Below are 15,233 nucleotides of genomic sequence, written 5' to 3'. Positions count from 1 at the left end.
ATGCAGACGGCATCAGCTAAAAACAGTCCAAGAGTGGGTCAAAGTTTAATTGTGGCCTAAGAGACAAACAGACAAAAGAGAAAGCCATTAATGAGGATTATCTGGGAATTAGTATTAGAGTGGAAAAACAAGCATAATACACAAACGGCTGGAATATCACTAAAATCACACAAAAAATTGAGTGTCATCTCATATTTATAAAATTAATCATTTTACTCTGATAGGAAGAGTTACACTTACAAAAATATTTGTTTTTGGCCTAGGGGAAAAAGCCACCTGATGTAATTTGGTATCTGAGACAAATTCTGATCTGTGGAAAAGCCCATTACGTTTCACTCCAAATCCAACTAATAGTTTGTGGTTCAGAACTGATGTCAGTCAGGATAGTGCATTTACTGTACAGTAACTAAAAGTATGATTGAGTGGGATTATATTCGTGAGGCATAAAATCCATATTTAGAATGCCTCAAAGCCATCGTGCAGTTGAGGAAAAGTGAGCGGAAATGGGACAAACTGTTGACTGAAACGTCACAGCTTGATGTCATCAAAGCTGGCTTAATGGCAAATTCTAGACAACATTATTACCTCCCACTGGGAGTACAAATGGCCTGAAAACAGAAGGAGTGAAACTTGCCACCAAGATTATTTTTAGCCTTTACTCAGAATATGTGAGTAGAAATCAAAAGACTGCAGAGAGGACGAGAATCTATTGGAGGAAATGAGGATAGAAAAAACTGGAAATAACAGAAGGCTGCAAACAACTGGAACCTGTGATCTACGATTCAGCTCAAGTATGTCATAGATACATGCCAATGCACTCGCATACAAAGCTCCCACGGGGTGTAAAGTTACCACAAAGACCTGTATTTATTGTCGATATCCATATTTCTCAAAGGCAAAAACAAACATACATTAATGTATTAAATAAGCACATAAAATTAATTATTTATCTTTTTTTTTTTTTTTAAATAGGGCTGATGTTTTATGGTTGGTTGTTCAATTTGACCAAATTCAAATTGTTGATCGCTGATGTTACTTTAATGACGCATTGTGTCAACAAAAAGCCTTTTTCCATGCTGAAAACACAAGGCAATTTCTGAAAACGCCCAGCTGGAAGTGCTAGAGCACTTTTGAGGGGCAGCATTTTTTTCAGCTGAAACGCATCTCAACTGGTAAGTAAAGTAAGTAAAATTGTTGCCACTGGCTGAAGGAAAGGCTAGAGTTGAACAGTTGAACTTTGTGGTAATTGTCCCGCCCCTCCTCTGCTGTGATTGAATGGCTGTGTGACAGTGACAAGCTGCAGCAACAGCGTTTTGAAGCTACCCAAAGTTCTTCCCCCTGGGCGACCAGGGGGAAAAAATCAAATGATCCACCAAATGGGCAGCACTCAATGCAGAATAGTGGCTCAGCACCTCATCACTCTGCTGATGTATAGTGTGAAAGCATGGTGCTCCCAAAGCAAACCCAATGCAGAAAAAAAAAAATTTGATTTTTCACAAAACTACAACTCTACCTATACTCTACAGTTCCTACAAGTTGATTTCTCTTTTCAATGAAGTACAGAAGCTGAAATGTGAGAGATAAATATAACTGTTTTCTTGAGGGGTTTAATATCCATCTGAACAACAAGGACCGCAGAATAGCAATAGCGATATTGATAACCTATTGGACTGATTGATAGGGGGCAGTTTTCTCCATTAGCCCGTTAAAAGTTTATGATCAATAATTCATTCTGCCCAAGAGGTTCTAATTGGCCCGAACGATATTGATCAGATACCACAACATGATTGGTGGGCTGGTCAGTGGTCTAACAGCAAGCTTGTTTAATGAAAGACCACTGAAAACGCAAGAGCCATTCTTCCTCATAAAAATGAAATGACATTCCAATGTATGGCAATAGATTATAAAAACTGTGTGTATTTGAATCTAATTTTATATATGAAAACTATAACTTTAGTTGGTTGCTTGGCAAATGGTATATCAAATTATCTTTGTAATCATGTGGATTTAATAAGGGCGGGAAAAGGGCAAATTGAAAACCTAATAATGAACATAATCGGCAATATTTAAATGCACCCAATGATTTTAAATGTGCGATGCAAGTTTGATAAAGACAGACCTCATGATTAGCCAGTAAATGTCCAATACAGTGAAATAACTGGCTAATAGTATATAATGCTACACACTGCAGCCGCCTGCCAATAATTTTCCCATAAAGCCAGTGTAATGAGATGTAACCTCCCTCAGTTAAATTGGTATCCATAGCAACAGGTGACATCAGGTCCCATTGCAGTGTAAATGGTTGTGAAAAGAAAATGAGGGTGCAATAGACCTATCTATATTATTTTACATTGTTAGTGTCACTGTGTGTGTTTCTGTATCTTTAATTTAAACAAAGTGCCCAAAATGGTTGATGCATCATACATGTCACAACTGGGGACATGCAATTAACATTAAAGAGCAGCAAAAATGTCACTGAGCTTCTGCTTCTATCCATCACATTAATATTATGGTGTTTGCGTTGGCTCCTTTCATATGTGCATAATTATCTTAATTACATTATAATCCTAATTACATTATAATCGCATTTTATGTGTATTGCAAAAATACAGATGCACACAAACACACATGTGAAAGTTACTCCACAAAGATGGATTATGAAGTGTGTGCAATTAGACGTAAAGAGACTGAACCCAGTTGCTCATAACAGTTCGATCTAATGAGATTATGCTGAATTGCATTGCAAATAATGCAAAGAATTTTTCACATTCTTTGATTTAAATTACGGTAAAAGAAAACAAAATCAATCAAATGCATGGCTCATGAGGCAAGAAACCCAAGGATGGCGAAATGTAATTTGAATTGAGGATGACTACAGCATAATAATAGCTACTTTTCCACAAATAGGATCACAGAGCAGTTTATCAAGGCCATGGCTGAATAAAAATGCTAATGAGTAAATGAAACTTCTAGCTTCTTAATCAAAAGCATTCAAAGAAATTACCTCTGTAAAACTACAGAAGAAAATCTAAAATAGTATGTTGATAAATCAGATGAGAATAACTTTCCTACAATCCCTGACTAACTATGTTTGGCTTTGTTTGTTGAAAGTTGGCAGCATAATAGCTGCGGTTCCACGCTGTTAAGCTGAGAAGCGTGTTTGTGTCGCTGACTGTGCACTTTCACTAAAGGCCCATTTCAGTCATTATGAATCAAATGTTTCAGCTGTTTTCTTTGTGTCTTCCTTACCACCAAGTCGGGATCCTGCATGAGGCTCAGGATGACCTCATAGAGTAGAGGTCGAAGGTCAGGAGTGAACTTGACAGAGATCCACTGTCCTATTAGCCAGATGACTCGTCGGCGAATCAGCTTGTATCTGGAAAAGAAAGCAGGAAGGGGAAAGGAGTTAGTTCTGGTTGCAGAGAAATACTTTAATAAACTTATTCTATGTCTGCACAACAACAGTTTAGAGAAATTAACCAGCTGGCTCTCTAATCTTATCTCCACAATGTAGCTTTAGAACTTATTGATCCATTAAAAACAACTGGGCCAGCTATTCAAATGATGAAATCTGCCATTGCTTATGGCTCATCTTGAAATTGCTTTTATCAGAAGCTTCTGTTTGGTGGAGACTGCAATATAATGTGTGCTCTGAAGGAGAGAGCCATATCACTGTCCTTTTATTTCACATATCAAACATCGAGACTATGTCTAATCTGGTGGCACAGATACATACACATGCACACTGAACTGTGAAAAAACAGCGTGGGTTAAATTAGAGCCCTCAGAGAGGTAGAGATAGTGGCACTATTACGCCGGATATTGGAGGCTGCAGTGGGATTTACACATAAAAGTGAGCCAAAACATGACGCATGGAACAAACAGAAAAAACTAGAAGAAACACAAGGTTAAAAAAGTGTTTGTTAAGAATAAGTGTGTTCTCTCTATATTTGTTTAAATTAATGCATGTCAGCAAAGCCTGAGGGACATGGTGACCAGTGACAGAAAAACTAAACAAGAGAAATAGCCTAGATCAACCTAGGATGAGAAAAAAATCTTTGGGGGCTTAGTAGTGTGTGATATGAATTAAAATGCCCGGCGTGTTGGGAACTGATGGTTTTTTAACAGTTGTATTGGACAGGCAAGAAGTGTCCCTCTGTATCTGCCCTTGTTCGTATCCGAGGACCGGCTTGACAGAAATGAGCGGTTGGGGGGATGGAGGAACAGGGAGATGGGAGAATAAAGGATAGGGGTGGGGGGGTGACACTCTTGTTGGGTTCTTGTCAAATAGCCACAGAGAGGCACAGAGCAGAGTCTGGGCCACCAGCCAAAAGATACTAAACAGCAGCATGACTCAGGACTTGGAGATGAGAAACAACACTGTGTTCGTGTGTGAGTGTGTGTGTGTGTGTGTGTGTGTGTGTGTGTACAAGGATAGAAGAGCTTGCTTATATAATTAGGCACAAAAGCATGTTCGTGTTTTGTTTACATAATTGGTTTAATTGATTTCAAAATGCATTTCAAAGAATCTTTGCCAAAAGCATTTTGTGTTGGACCAATATGCAATGCAATCATCTGAATATTAATGAATGTCAATTTTGAATTCAAATGCAATATCCCATTCTGATCAGGTAACACGCCGATCCCAGAATATGTTGCCATGTTTTCTTTATTTAAAATGTATCATAGACAGAAGCTGTAAGATTGACAACTTTTTACACGGCGCAGAGAAAAGACGAGAGGTTGTAAAATTTTAAATAGTTCCATATATGTAGCATGTGGAGCCCCCATTTCTTTTTCCAGTGTTTCCACACTAATGGGCACTAATGATAAAAATGTTTTGTATAGATTTTAATATATCCCCATTTTTGAAAAACAAATTATCAAAGAAATTCAACTCTCTTTCAAGTTGTTATTTTGCCATTATAAGTGTGTTAAACTGCACAGAAGAGTCGAGTTTTGGAGTTCTTTCTACTTCAAGAGATGATGGTACAGTTTCCATAGAGGTGTATGACGAGATGAATGTCTTCACTGTGGACATTGTCACATGCCAGTTCAGTACCCATTGCCCAAACCTAACCAAAACTTAACCTCTAAGGGCGCTTTCACACCTATCTCGTTTGGTCCGGACTTGAGGACTTTTCAGTTTGATCCGAACCTAAATTCCAGGTGTGAAAGGTGCCACGGACCACGGTCCGCACCAAAGCACCAAAGTTTGGTCCGACCAAAAGAGGTGGTCTCGGTCCGGACCACACTAACCAAAGTCTGAACCTTTTGCAGTGTGAAAACAACTTTTTTTATAGTTCGGACCTTAGTATCAATGACAGGAAGTTTTTTTCTTCTTCTACTCTCGAATTACGGTACAGGAAGTCACGTCACGCTAATCAGCTGTTACAGCAAAACACAATTAGCCTAGCAGGTAAAACAAAATATATGACAAAATGAGCCACGGCAGTACATGGGGAGATGAAGAGATTAGATGCCTGATTGAAATCTGGTCGGATGACTTCATAAAGAGCCAACTGGAGAAGACACATAATAACAAGACTTTCAACTTGTCTTCTGAGAGAATGAGAGAGCGAGGTTTCGAAAGGACAGGAGAGCAGTGCCATAACTCGCAGGATTGCGAGCCATTTTCTCCTCCTCTCCTGTCGACGCCGATACAGTTTTGTATGATAAGGAGGCGCATCTTGCGAATACCAAGCACTCTCAGCTGGTGCTGCTGGTAGTAAAAGACCAGCAAAAGTATTACCACAGGTAAAAGGTGGCTCGCTGGATTCATTCTGTGTAAACACGTTAAGGAAGTAACACTGACGTCAGATGCCGGCCGGCTTAACAACGCAGCGTAACCAAAACAAAATGAGCCGCGGAAGTACACAGAGAGATGACGTGTCCAGTAGAATTGTCTTGTAATGTCCGTTATTATTCCATTTGCAGTGTAACCAAATGTAACAGAACACAGACCTTGGTTCGGCCTTTCAGGTGTGAAAATGCCCTAATTTACTATTACTAATAAGATTACATTTAATGAAGTTTAAACTTGATTTCTCATTATCTTAAGAGCACAAGATGGCCATTAAGACCTTCCTGGGTTAAACTGCTGAGAAGCACTGGAGCGTGCAAGGAGAATAAACCACGATCCAATTACTTTTCAATGAAAACAAAAGCAGCTAGATCTGATTTGCTACAAGCTTTTATGGAGGCAGCAACATATGGGATGGTTTCAACATGATAAAGCAGGTACAGCAGTGCCAGTGGACAATGGCCATGGGCACATTACCAGAGCTCCCTCTATATCCAGGTTCCAAACAACAGCTTGGCAGCAAAATACTGACGCTCAGATAAAAAGTCGGTGACATTAAGAATAAATAATCAAACTACTGATTAAATCTGTTGTCAAACTCACGCTCATGAAAAGAAAACTCCACATGATGCATGAGCATGGTGTATTCTATAAGACTGCAAATAAATATATCACAAGCTCTTTTTATACAAAGTGCAGTAAACAGCCATTGGCAAATATGTTTGTTCATGTGAGTTTAGACTTACTTAACAAATAATGTTTCTGACAACCTCATAATCCATATGCTGATTATTATTCACTCTGTGCATCTGCTGAAGTGACTAAAAGATGAGTTTTCCCCACTCTACATGCAATATAAGAGAGTGGTGAGTATGTGCATGTCTGTGACTAACAAATAGAAAATATCTTCTTCAGCAGGGCAGGGTACAGCTGGTCGACTTTATTATTTGTGTGCTGGCAAAATGGAAGAAAAGGATGGAAAGGCAGATGGATAGGAAGGTTGACGGGGGGATTTGTCCGTCAGTCAAAGGTTAGACATGACTCATTCACGCTAAACCTGTTTCCTCCTCCATAACTTCACACAGCTGTCAGAGACCCTGCTCATTCTTCTGGCAAACACATGGGAAACCCATGTGGCCAAAATATGAACGGAATGAGAAGCAGAATCCCAATTTCACATTAGCCTTAAACAAGTGGACACAGTCTTCCTTTGCTTCTATCATGCAGACATCCAGGTACCTTAGGGCATGTGTGCCTTTGCGTGATGCTTATATTGTTTCATACTTGGTGTATATCATGCACTTATAGGTGAAATGTGTAAAATATGACCAGGATTTTTGTTTTAAACATTCAAAAACAATGAACTAACATTATCATCACAAAGATGTTAAGTTCTGACTTCATGTTAAATATGTCTAACTAATATGTTGCAGAGATAGCTACTGAAATGATCGTGCTATTTAACTAGCTCTGTCCCATCCTTTCTTGTGCATCGAAAGCTGAATCACTGTAGCGTCTGTGTGTTTCTGCCAGGCTGGTGCGGTCTCCGTGCACAAGGCAGATACCAGGTTTTAATTTTAGTTCGGAAAATTCACTCTGCATGTTTGAGGACTTTGCAGGATTCAATTATGTGTCCAACTTTCAGGTTAAATGTAACACAATGTTGGGCAGAATTGTAGCTTCAATTAGTAAATCATGCAATCACTGAAATCAAATGTTATTTCACAAGCTTTGCAGTTATGTGTACAAGAACCATTTTTTTGTTTGGAATCAGATTTTTTTGACTTGGGTCAAAAAAAGGTGGTGCAAACCTGGTGTGAAGTTCAAATTAACAGGTTGATATTATGTTGTGTGACTGTGTTTACTTCTGACACTAGTATAACTGTAAGATTGGAAGACATAAACCCATCTGTATAAAAAGTCTCATTCATTCAGCTAACCAGCTCGCACACGGCAGCAATGGAAGTCCAATGTGCTGCTTCTCTTTGCTCACATTGTGCCTGTGTGAACATGCCACACTCACTTATGTTTGGACAACAACATCTGTTCACAATGGATGGATAGCAGCAAAATGGGAAAAGTTTAAGATACCCAAAGCACAGAATCATTTTATAGCATCTATTGGCCACCCGGGAGAGAGACTGACTTTTCTCACAAAACTCCACACAAAAGGTCAAGCCACAAACAGCAAAGTCAAAATGCCGAAATGCTTCTCAGCCTTCTATGCCGGCAGAGTCTGACAGTAGAATGATGAAACGCACTCCGTATCTCTGCCTAGGTGACACAAAAAGCTCCTTCTGGCTATTCTGGGATCTCAATATGAGATATATTAAAGGTTGTGTGTTCAAGAGTGTTTTGTATGTGTGCACAACACTGTCTTGCAGTCTTCGCTGCTCTCATATATCATGACATATCACAGGTATAAAAACGGTTTGGCTGAAGTACAGAAAAAAGGAACAGACTGACAGGGAGTCAAACTCTAAGTATTTGTGCCGATAAGTGTGCAAAGTATCACTGTGCCTGTGTTTGTTGAGTCAGTATGCCAAAAAGTGACAACCAACTCACTGGCGGCCTGAGGCTCAGCCACAGGTGTTAGTCACACACAATAGTTTTGCTGACAGATATGGTTATTAATATTTAGACTGTTGCTGTTTCGTATTGAGTGATTCAGACAGACTTATGCAGGGCTCAAACTTGAATCATTGAAACCAATGACACTATCAGAGCCCAAGTGGGAAAAGATTACCAAACCTGCAAGCAAACAAGTCAACACATACTCAGCTTGTACATGTACAGTAAGGGATAATACCCAACATGAGGTTGAGGCTAAGAACCTCCTAACGTGAAGTAAAGGTGATTTGCCTGTTGCTTTTTTCAGTAACCCATATATTATTTTAATCTCCCTTATGAACATCATGAAAATTGTTCTTGAGCTGAAGACTTTCTGAAAATTTAATGAGTGCGCTCAAATCCCAAACACACCCAGTCCATGAAAATGGAGAATAACTATACGATATTATCAAAGCTGTCTGTCCAGCAGAGATAACATTACATACACACTCTCAAACACACACGGCTGCCTCTCTCTTCTGCTCACCCTGTCACATACACACACTCAGATACTCTAGCTAGTTAGTTCTCTACTGCTGTTTATCTCTTCCTCTCACACACTTACCTGTGACATCTCTTTATCTCTTTATTTTCTGAGCAGTATTGGTCATGTGGCCAGGGTGTAACTTTTCAGAAATGAGCAAGCATCTGTTGATGTAATAAAGAAATCTTCACCTTGACTCTAAACTGCATTATACTGATCAAAAACTATTAGTATGTAGTCTCTAACCTTAAGGGCACGAGAAAGGATACCTGGTCGTATATATATATATATATATATATATATATATATATATATATATATATATATATATATATATATATATATATATATATATATATATATATATATATATATATATATATATATATATATATATACATATATATATACATATATATATATATATATACATATATATATATATATATACACATATATATATACATATATATATACATATATATATATATATACACATATATATATACATATATATACATATATACACATATATATATACATATATATACATATATATATATATATATATATATATATATATATATATATATACATATATATATACATACATATATATATATATATATATATATACATATATATATATATATATATATAAATATATATATATACATATATATATATATATATATATACACACATATACATATATATATATATATATATGTGTGTGTGTGTGTGTGTGTGTGTGTGTGTGTATTTTTTGTACCTCTCCTGTTAAGCATATTGCTGCTGCTGTATATTGTGTTATTGTTCCCTGTGATGCGAATCAAGATCCAAATAAACAAGCTATATTAAACACTCCAACAGCCAACAACCAGAGGGCGAAGGAAGGCAGGCAGTGCAGCATGATGTGGGAATACGTTGGTAACAGCAACAAATGTGCACCAGGCAAGTGTGTCGGCCAGAAAATCTGCTTTGAATGTGGCTTCTGGCAGATGCCAATATAATTATTGTCCTTCTGCTTCTCATGAGATATTGCCAAGTTGGGGAAATATTGCAGCCATGCCACTTCTCCTTTTTAGCTGGTCGTACTATTTTCACAGCGCTGTAAAACTATATCAGATCAGGGCAGACTGGCACCACTTTAAAGATGCACATCCAGGTCTTAAAGTAGTGCTGACAGGGGTTAAATGGAAGAAGAGACTATCTTGCGATAGGATCGCACCAGCCACAACGCCAAATCTGGCTAGGGGTACAAAGTTCACTACTTCCAACACTCATCTTCAAAGTAGGCTTTCATTTTTGTGCCAACAACACGCCTGACAAATCTTTCTACAGACAGAGAGACATGAACACCTGGCAAAGTACTTAAAACTGCTGTCATAGTTCCTGCTAACAGTAGGTATATCCAGGACCACATTTTGCCATGATCGCACACACACATACACACCAACCCACAGACTCACTCACAGACGTGGTGAAAAAAATACAAGCCACCTGATAAATATACAGTATATACTGTTGGATAATCACTGTTCAAGTGGACACCTTTAGGGGATGTTTGGTTAACACTGTAAATATTCAAAAGTTAAGGCGAGAGTTTATTTCCTATTATCATTGGGTTCCTTTTCCTTTTCCATCGAAAGAATATATTACAGAGGAATTCTTTCTTTAACTTCTGTCACTTACATTATTATATTGGGGATTGTGTGCGCGGGATGGTAAACAAACTGAATATGCTAACCAGTTGGCAGTGGAAAACAGCGATAATGCAACAAAATGGCTCCAGCGAAATGCTTACATTTCTCAAGACACAACCTAAACAAACACAAACAAACCCATTTGCTCAACTTTACCAACTCGGGCTTCACCCCAACACACTTTGGGAGAAAACCAAAACAGTTCAGCAAACACCCAGAGAATAAAAACGTACATTGATGAGAGAATCATACAGAATTGTCCACCTTGCAGCCAAACAATGGACGAAGTAAGGAAACCAAAACTAACAACCATTTAGAAAGACTTTCACCTTTTTGGTCCATTGTTTGTGTTTGCAAAATCCCTGACTAGAAAAACAAACTCTGCCTGCACCAAAGTAGTGGGTCACTACATTTTATTTGCATATAGTATGTTTTTCTATATGTTTTTATCATCTTCGTCTTTTATCAAAAGTGAAACCATTTTTATCTTTTACCCTCTCTGAACAGATCGTGCACGCTTTTAGTTCAAGTCGACTAGACTACTGCAACGCACTTTACTCAGGTGTCAGCCACAAAGCCCTCTCTCGTCTGCAGTTAGTCCAGAACACCACGGCACGACTTTTAACAGCAGGAACATGTTACCCCAATCCTCGGGTCTTTGTACTGGCTCCCTGTTAATTTTCGTATTGATTTTAAGATTTTATTGTTTGTTTTTAAAGCTTTGAATGGACTGGCCCCACAGTACATCAAGGACCTCATCCAAATCTATACTCTAGCGCGCAAATTCAGGTCCGAGGGCCAGCTCCAGCTTGTGGTGCCTAGGGCGGGACTTAAAACCAGGGGGGACAGGGATTTCTCCGTGGTCGGCTCCAGACTTTGAAACGCCCTCCCCCTCCACGTCCAAACAGCCCCCACGGTGGAGTATTTTAAGTCTTGTCTTAACGGACCCATTTTTATTCCCTGGCTTTTTAACTTTGCGTGCGTTTTGTGGTCCCCTGTGTCTTTTATTCATTTTACTCATATTACTACGTTTAACTATGTCTTTTATATGTTCTACTATGTTTATCTGTTTGATTTTATTGTTTTATTTATATCATCATTTTAGGTATATGCACTTATTTGATTATTTATTGCTTATTGTTCTATGGAAATGTTTGTTTTATTGTTTTTATGACTCTATGTACAGCACTTTGGAGATTTTTTTGTTGTTTAAATGTGCTATAATAATAAATTGGTTTGGATTGCTCCAGCATAGATATCTGCTTTGTAAATCACTTTTTCATCTGTTCTTGGCATCTGAGAAAAATAACTTCAGACACCAAAAGGGAAAATTCTTTTTTTTTTTTTTTTTTTTTTTTTTTTTTTTTTAAATTGTACCCCTTGTTTTGCATGAATTTGACAGAATGTCGTGGAAAATAACTAAGTAGATGGAGACCGTCAATGAGATGGATGCAGCCAATCAAATATTGCATAGGGCAGTCATGTCAGTGTCTTTACTCTTAAGGACCACTAACCTCTCGTCTCTCTACAATGCAACATCGACACCCTGGCAGCCTGCCAGCAGCTATCAATCACACACGGGCACCAAATCGCTATTATCATTGTGTACCAGAAAGGATGCCTTGAAGACTGCACATTTGTGCCATTTCTCTTAATCTACCAGAGCAAAACATTTGAACAAAACAGAGATAAGTCAGCGGGCAGAGGCCATTTCAAATAATCACATGTCTACAATATAACACTAAATGGACTGGTCCCCACAAATCCCTGATAGTAATCCACCTGAACACTGTTGGAATTAACTTGAAAGCAGCATCAGTAGAAAGGAACATCCATCTATAAACCCTAAGCAGCCGTGCAAAGAACTGATGTCTGCATGGTCAGATTTGATATCAAGGTACTATGGGTCCCATGTTGAGTCACTGCCACAAAGTGTGACAGCTCTTTCCACTGTGGGGCACCATAGTATGGAACAGGGGCTCATAACTTTCTGTTCGCTGAGTGAATATACTGTATCACAATAAACCTGCAGTGCCCACAGTAAAATTTATATGCAGCATATAGAGTGAAGGAAAAGACAGCATTTTAAAGATAAGTGGTTTTAGATCAAATACATATGTAAGGCTTTTGAGAGGAACAAGGGTGGAAGAGGTAGGGGGCTGATTAATTCAATTACTGGGTGATGGAGCCTTTCATATATTGTGACTTGAGTGGTGGTTAGGTCAATAAAAGTATAAGCAAAAGGGATGTATTCAGAAATATATCATTGTGTTGGGTTACTTCATGTCTTTATGTGGATGCAATAGAGTGCAGTAGAAACCCTACAAAAATATCAATAACAGTAACACTAAATGCCCTAGTGATTATCTCCAACAGTTTCTTCTTGATCGAGCATGTCAGAGTTCTTTATGATTGGTTCGCATACTTCACCCACTGGGTTTTGTTTTTTTAAGCAAATGTTCGTGGCAGTACATTCCTGACTAATGCACTCCACTGGGAGTTAGTCTGTCATCATGTTGTCACAATTCGAATATCTCATTCCTGACAGCCGGAAGACAAGCACACTTAGGAAAAAATAAGTCTGCATGTCCATTTACACACTTATGGGCTCCTGCGGTAAAAAAAAAAAAAAAAACAACAACAACACAGGCCTCTGATTGTGAAAGAAGAGAGTGAGGGACTTCATCACTAATGCTGAATAATATTCAAGCTGAATCTATATTCTCACTGCAGAAGCCTCTTCAAAAGACTGTGGGAACAGACAACTCAAGTCTGACAGAAACACAGCCTGATTCAGCACCCCAGAACCGAGAAATCAATGAGAGTTGAAAAGTTTATCTACTGTCATTTATATAACTGACCTTGGCTTTACTAAAAGTAAAAACAATCGTCTTAGCACAAAGCAATAGGTTATCATCAAAGGACCTGTTGTTGTTAAAAAGACACTACTGGTATTTGGCAGTTAAAGGATAAGAATAGAGTTTTCTTTTAATGATTTCCACTGAGGAGACTAAAGCAACAGTGATTTTATCCTGCAAACAGCTATTAACTGTTTGGACACTGGCTGATATGACTTAAGCATTAGAACCACACTGTTGCATTGGGTGACATGCTTCTATTGCTATCAATACAGGATGCGCATTCTTTTTTTTTTTTTTTTTTAAAGATATTTTTTTGGCCATTTTCAAGGCTTTATTGATAGTGAGAAACAGAGTGAAAGGGGGAGACAGAGGGGAAGACATGCGGGAAAGGGCTCCAAGTCGGATTCGAACCCGGGCCGCCCGCTCACGAGGACGGTGCCTCTATGGTACGCGCTCTACCAGGTGTGCCACCGGGGCGCGTGCATTCTTATTTAAAACATTTTCATTTTTGATCACTTTTGAGCATAGCTCCTTATTGGGATTAAATTGTGTTCAGAATTGTGCTTCCATAATTAAAGTGCTGAGAAGTTCACAGAAAAAAAAACTATAAGACTCTTATCACCCTGCCATCTTTGAGCAGCTGAAGATGAGTCAAAAGGGTGTTCAATCAGGTATAGTGTTCTACTTTTCTTCTTTCCAATACTTATTTCCATTTGTCAGTTTGTCATCTGATTGATTTTGATCAGATGAGACTCAAGTCCTGCATCGCCCTCTTGATGTTAATTTCTTAAATAATAAAATATTCCCTGTACATTTTTCCTTTGGCGGGTCTGGCAGAGAACAAGAAACAGAGAAAACAACAGATGTGGTGTTTGGCTGCTTCCCTGAGCTGTTTGCTCATTTGGTTTTATTTCTTTGGATGTTGTACTGATTCATCCCTTTACTTGACTGAAGCCTGGCGGACATCCCTAGTCGCTGCGTTTCGTTGAACTCAGTTTGTTCAAATGCAAAAAAAACGAGTAAAACTTTGAATATCAAAAAGGAAAAAATGATTGAAGTGAGCTGAACTTACAAAAGACCAAAGCAATAAGGACCTAGGTTCAAAGTGGAGGGGTTATTCGCAGCTGCAGTGTGTGGGAGCAGAGTGACGGGGACAGCAGCAACCCCTGACGTCAGCAGCAACCTGAGTGGCCGACCTTTGAGGGCTGTGGGCTTTTTGTTTTGATTGTCTTGGGGTCTGCGTGAGCAGGGCACTTCTTTGTTCTTCATATCGCTGTCACCAGCTCGCCTCTGGTCACTCTCTCATTCCCATCACTTTTTAACTGCAGTCATCTGTCAGCTCACAGTTTGTTACTGCATCTGACAGTCTTTAGACCCATGCTGAGTTTGTATTCGACTGTTTTTCTAGTTTATTTGCCCGTTACGGAGCTGATGGCGGGACATGTTTGACTGCAGTGTGAAAATTGCTGACTTTGTACTCAGGACACATTGCAGCACTGTCACTTACATTTTTGTGTTTTACATTATTTTTACCTTGCACTGTTTTTACATAGCATTTTCTAAATGTTTATTTCATACACTTTAAAATTACATATTTCTATACATCTATAAGTTAGCTCCTACGGCATTTCATTGCGCTACGACATTTCATTGTACTTGTACATTGACAATAAAGATTTCTATCCATCCATCCATCCATGAATACAAGCAGCAGCTCTTAATGTGGCCGTGACAGAAATTGACTCCACTTATGAGTCTTTTCGCATGCA

The 15,233-nt window shown here is 38.6% G+C and overlaps 1 protein-coding gene across 1 annotated transcript in view; it reads right to left on the bottom strand.

Moving 5' to 3' along the window:
* ipo11 (importin 11) overlaps positions 1 to 15,233 on the bottom strand; it is a 141,710-nt gene that overhangs the window by 74,602 nt on the left and 51,875 nt on the right. Inside the window, exon 16 of the mRNA XM_059336479.1 lies at positions 3,250 to 3,376. Coding sequence (XP_059192462.1) covers positions 3,250 to 3,376 — 127 coding nt within the window. The remainder of the gene's footprint in view (positions 1 to 3,249; positions 3,377 to 15,233) is intronic.

The sequence above is a fragment of the Centropristis striata genome, chromosome 7, assembly GCF_030273125.1.
Source record: "Centropristis striata isolate RG_2023a ecotype Rhode Island chromosome 7, C.striata_1.0, whole genome shotgun sequence".
NCBI classification, from domain to species: Eukaryota; Metazoa; Chordata; class Actinopteri; order Perciformes; family Serranidae; genus Centropristis; species Centropristis striata.
The sequence above is the reverse complement of the archived record's forward strand: the minus strand, read 5'-3'. Positions and strand labels throughout refer to the sequence as shown.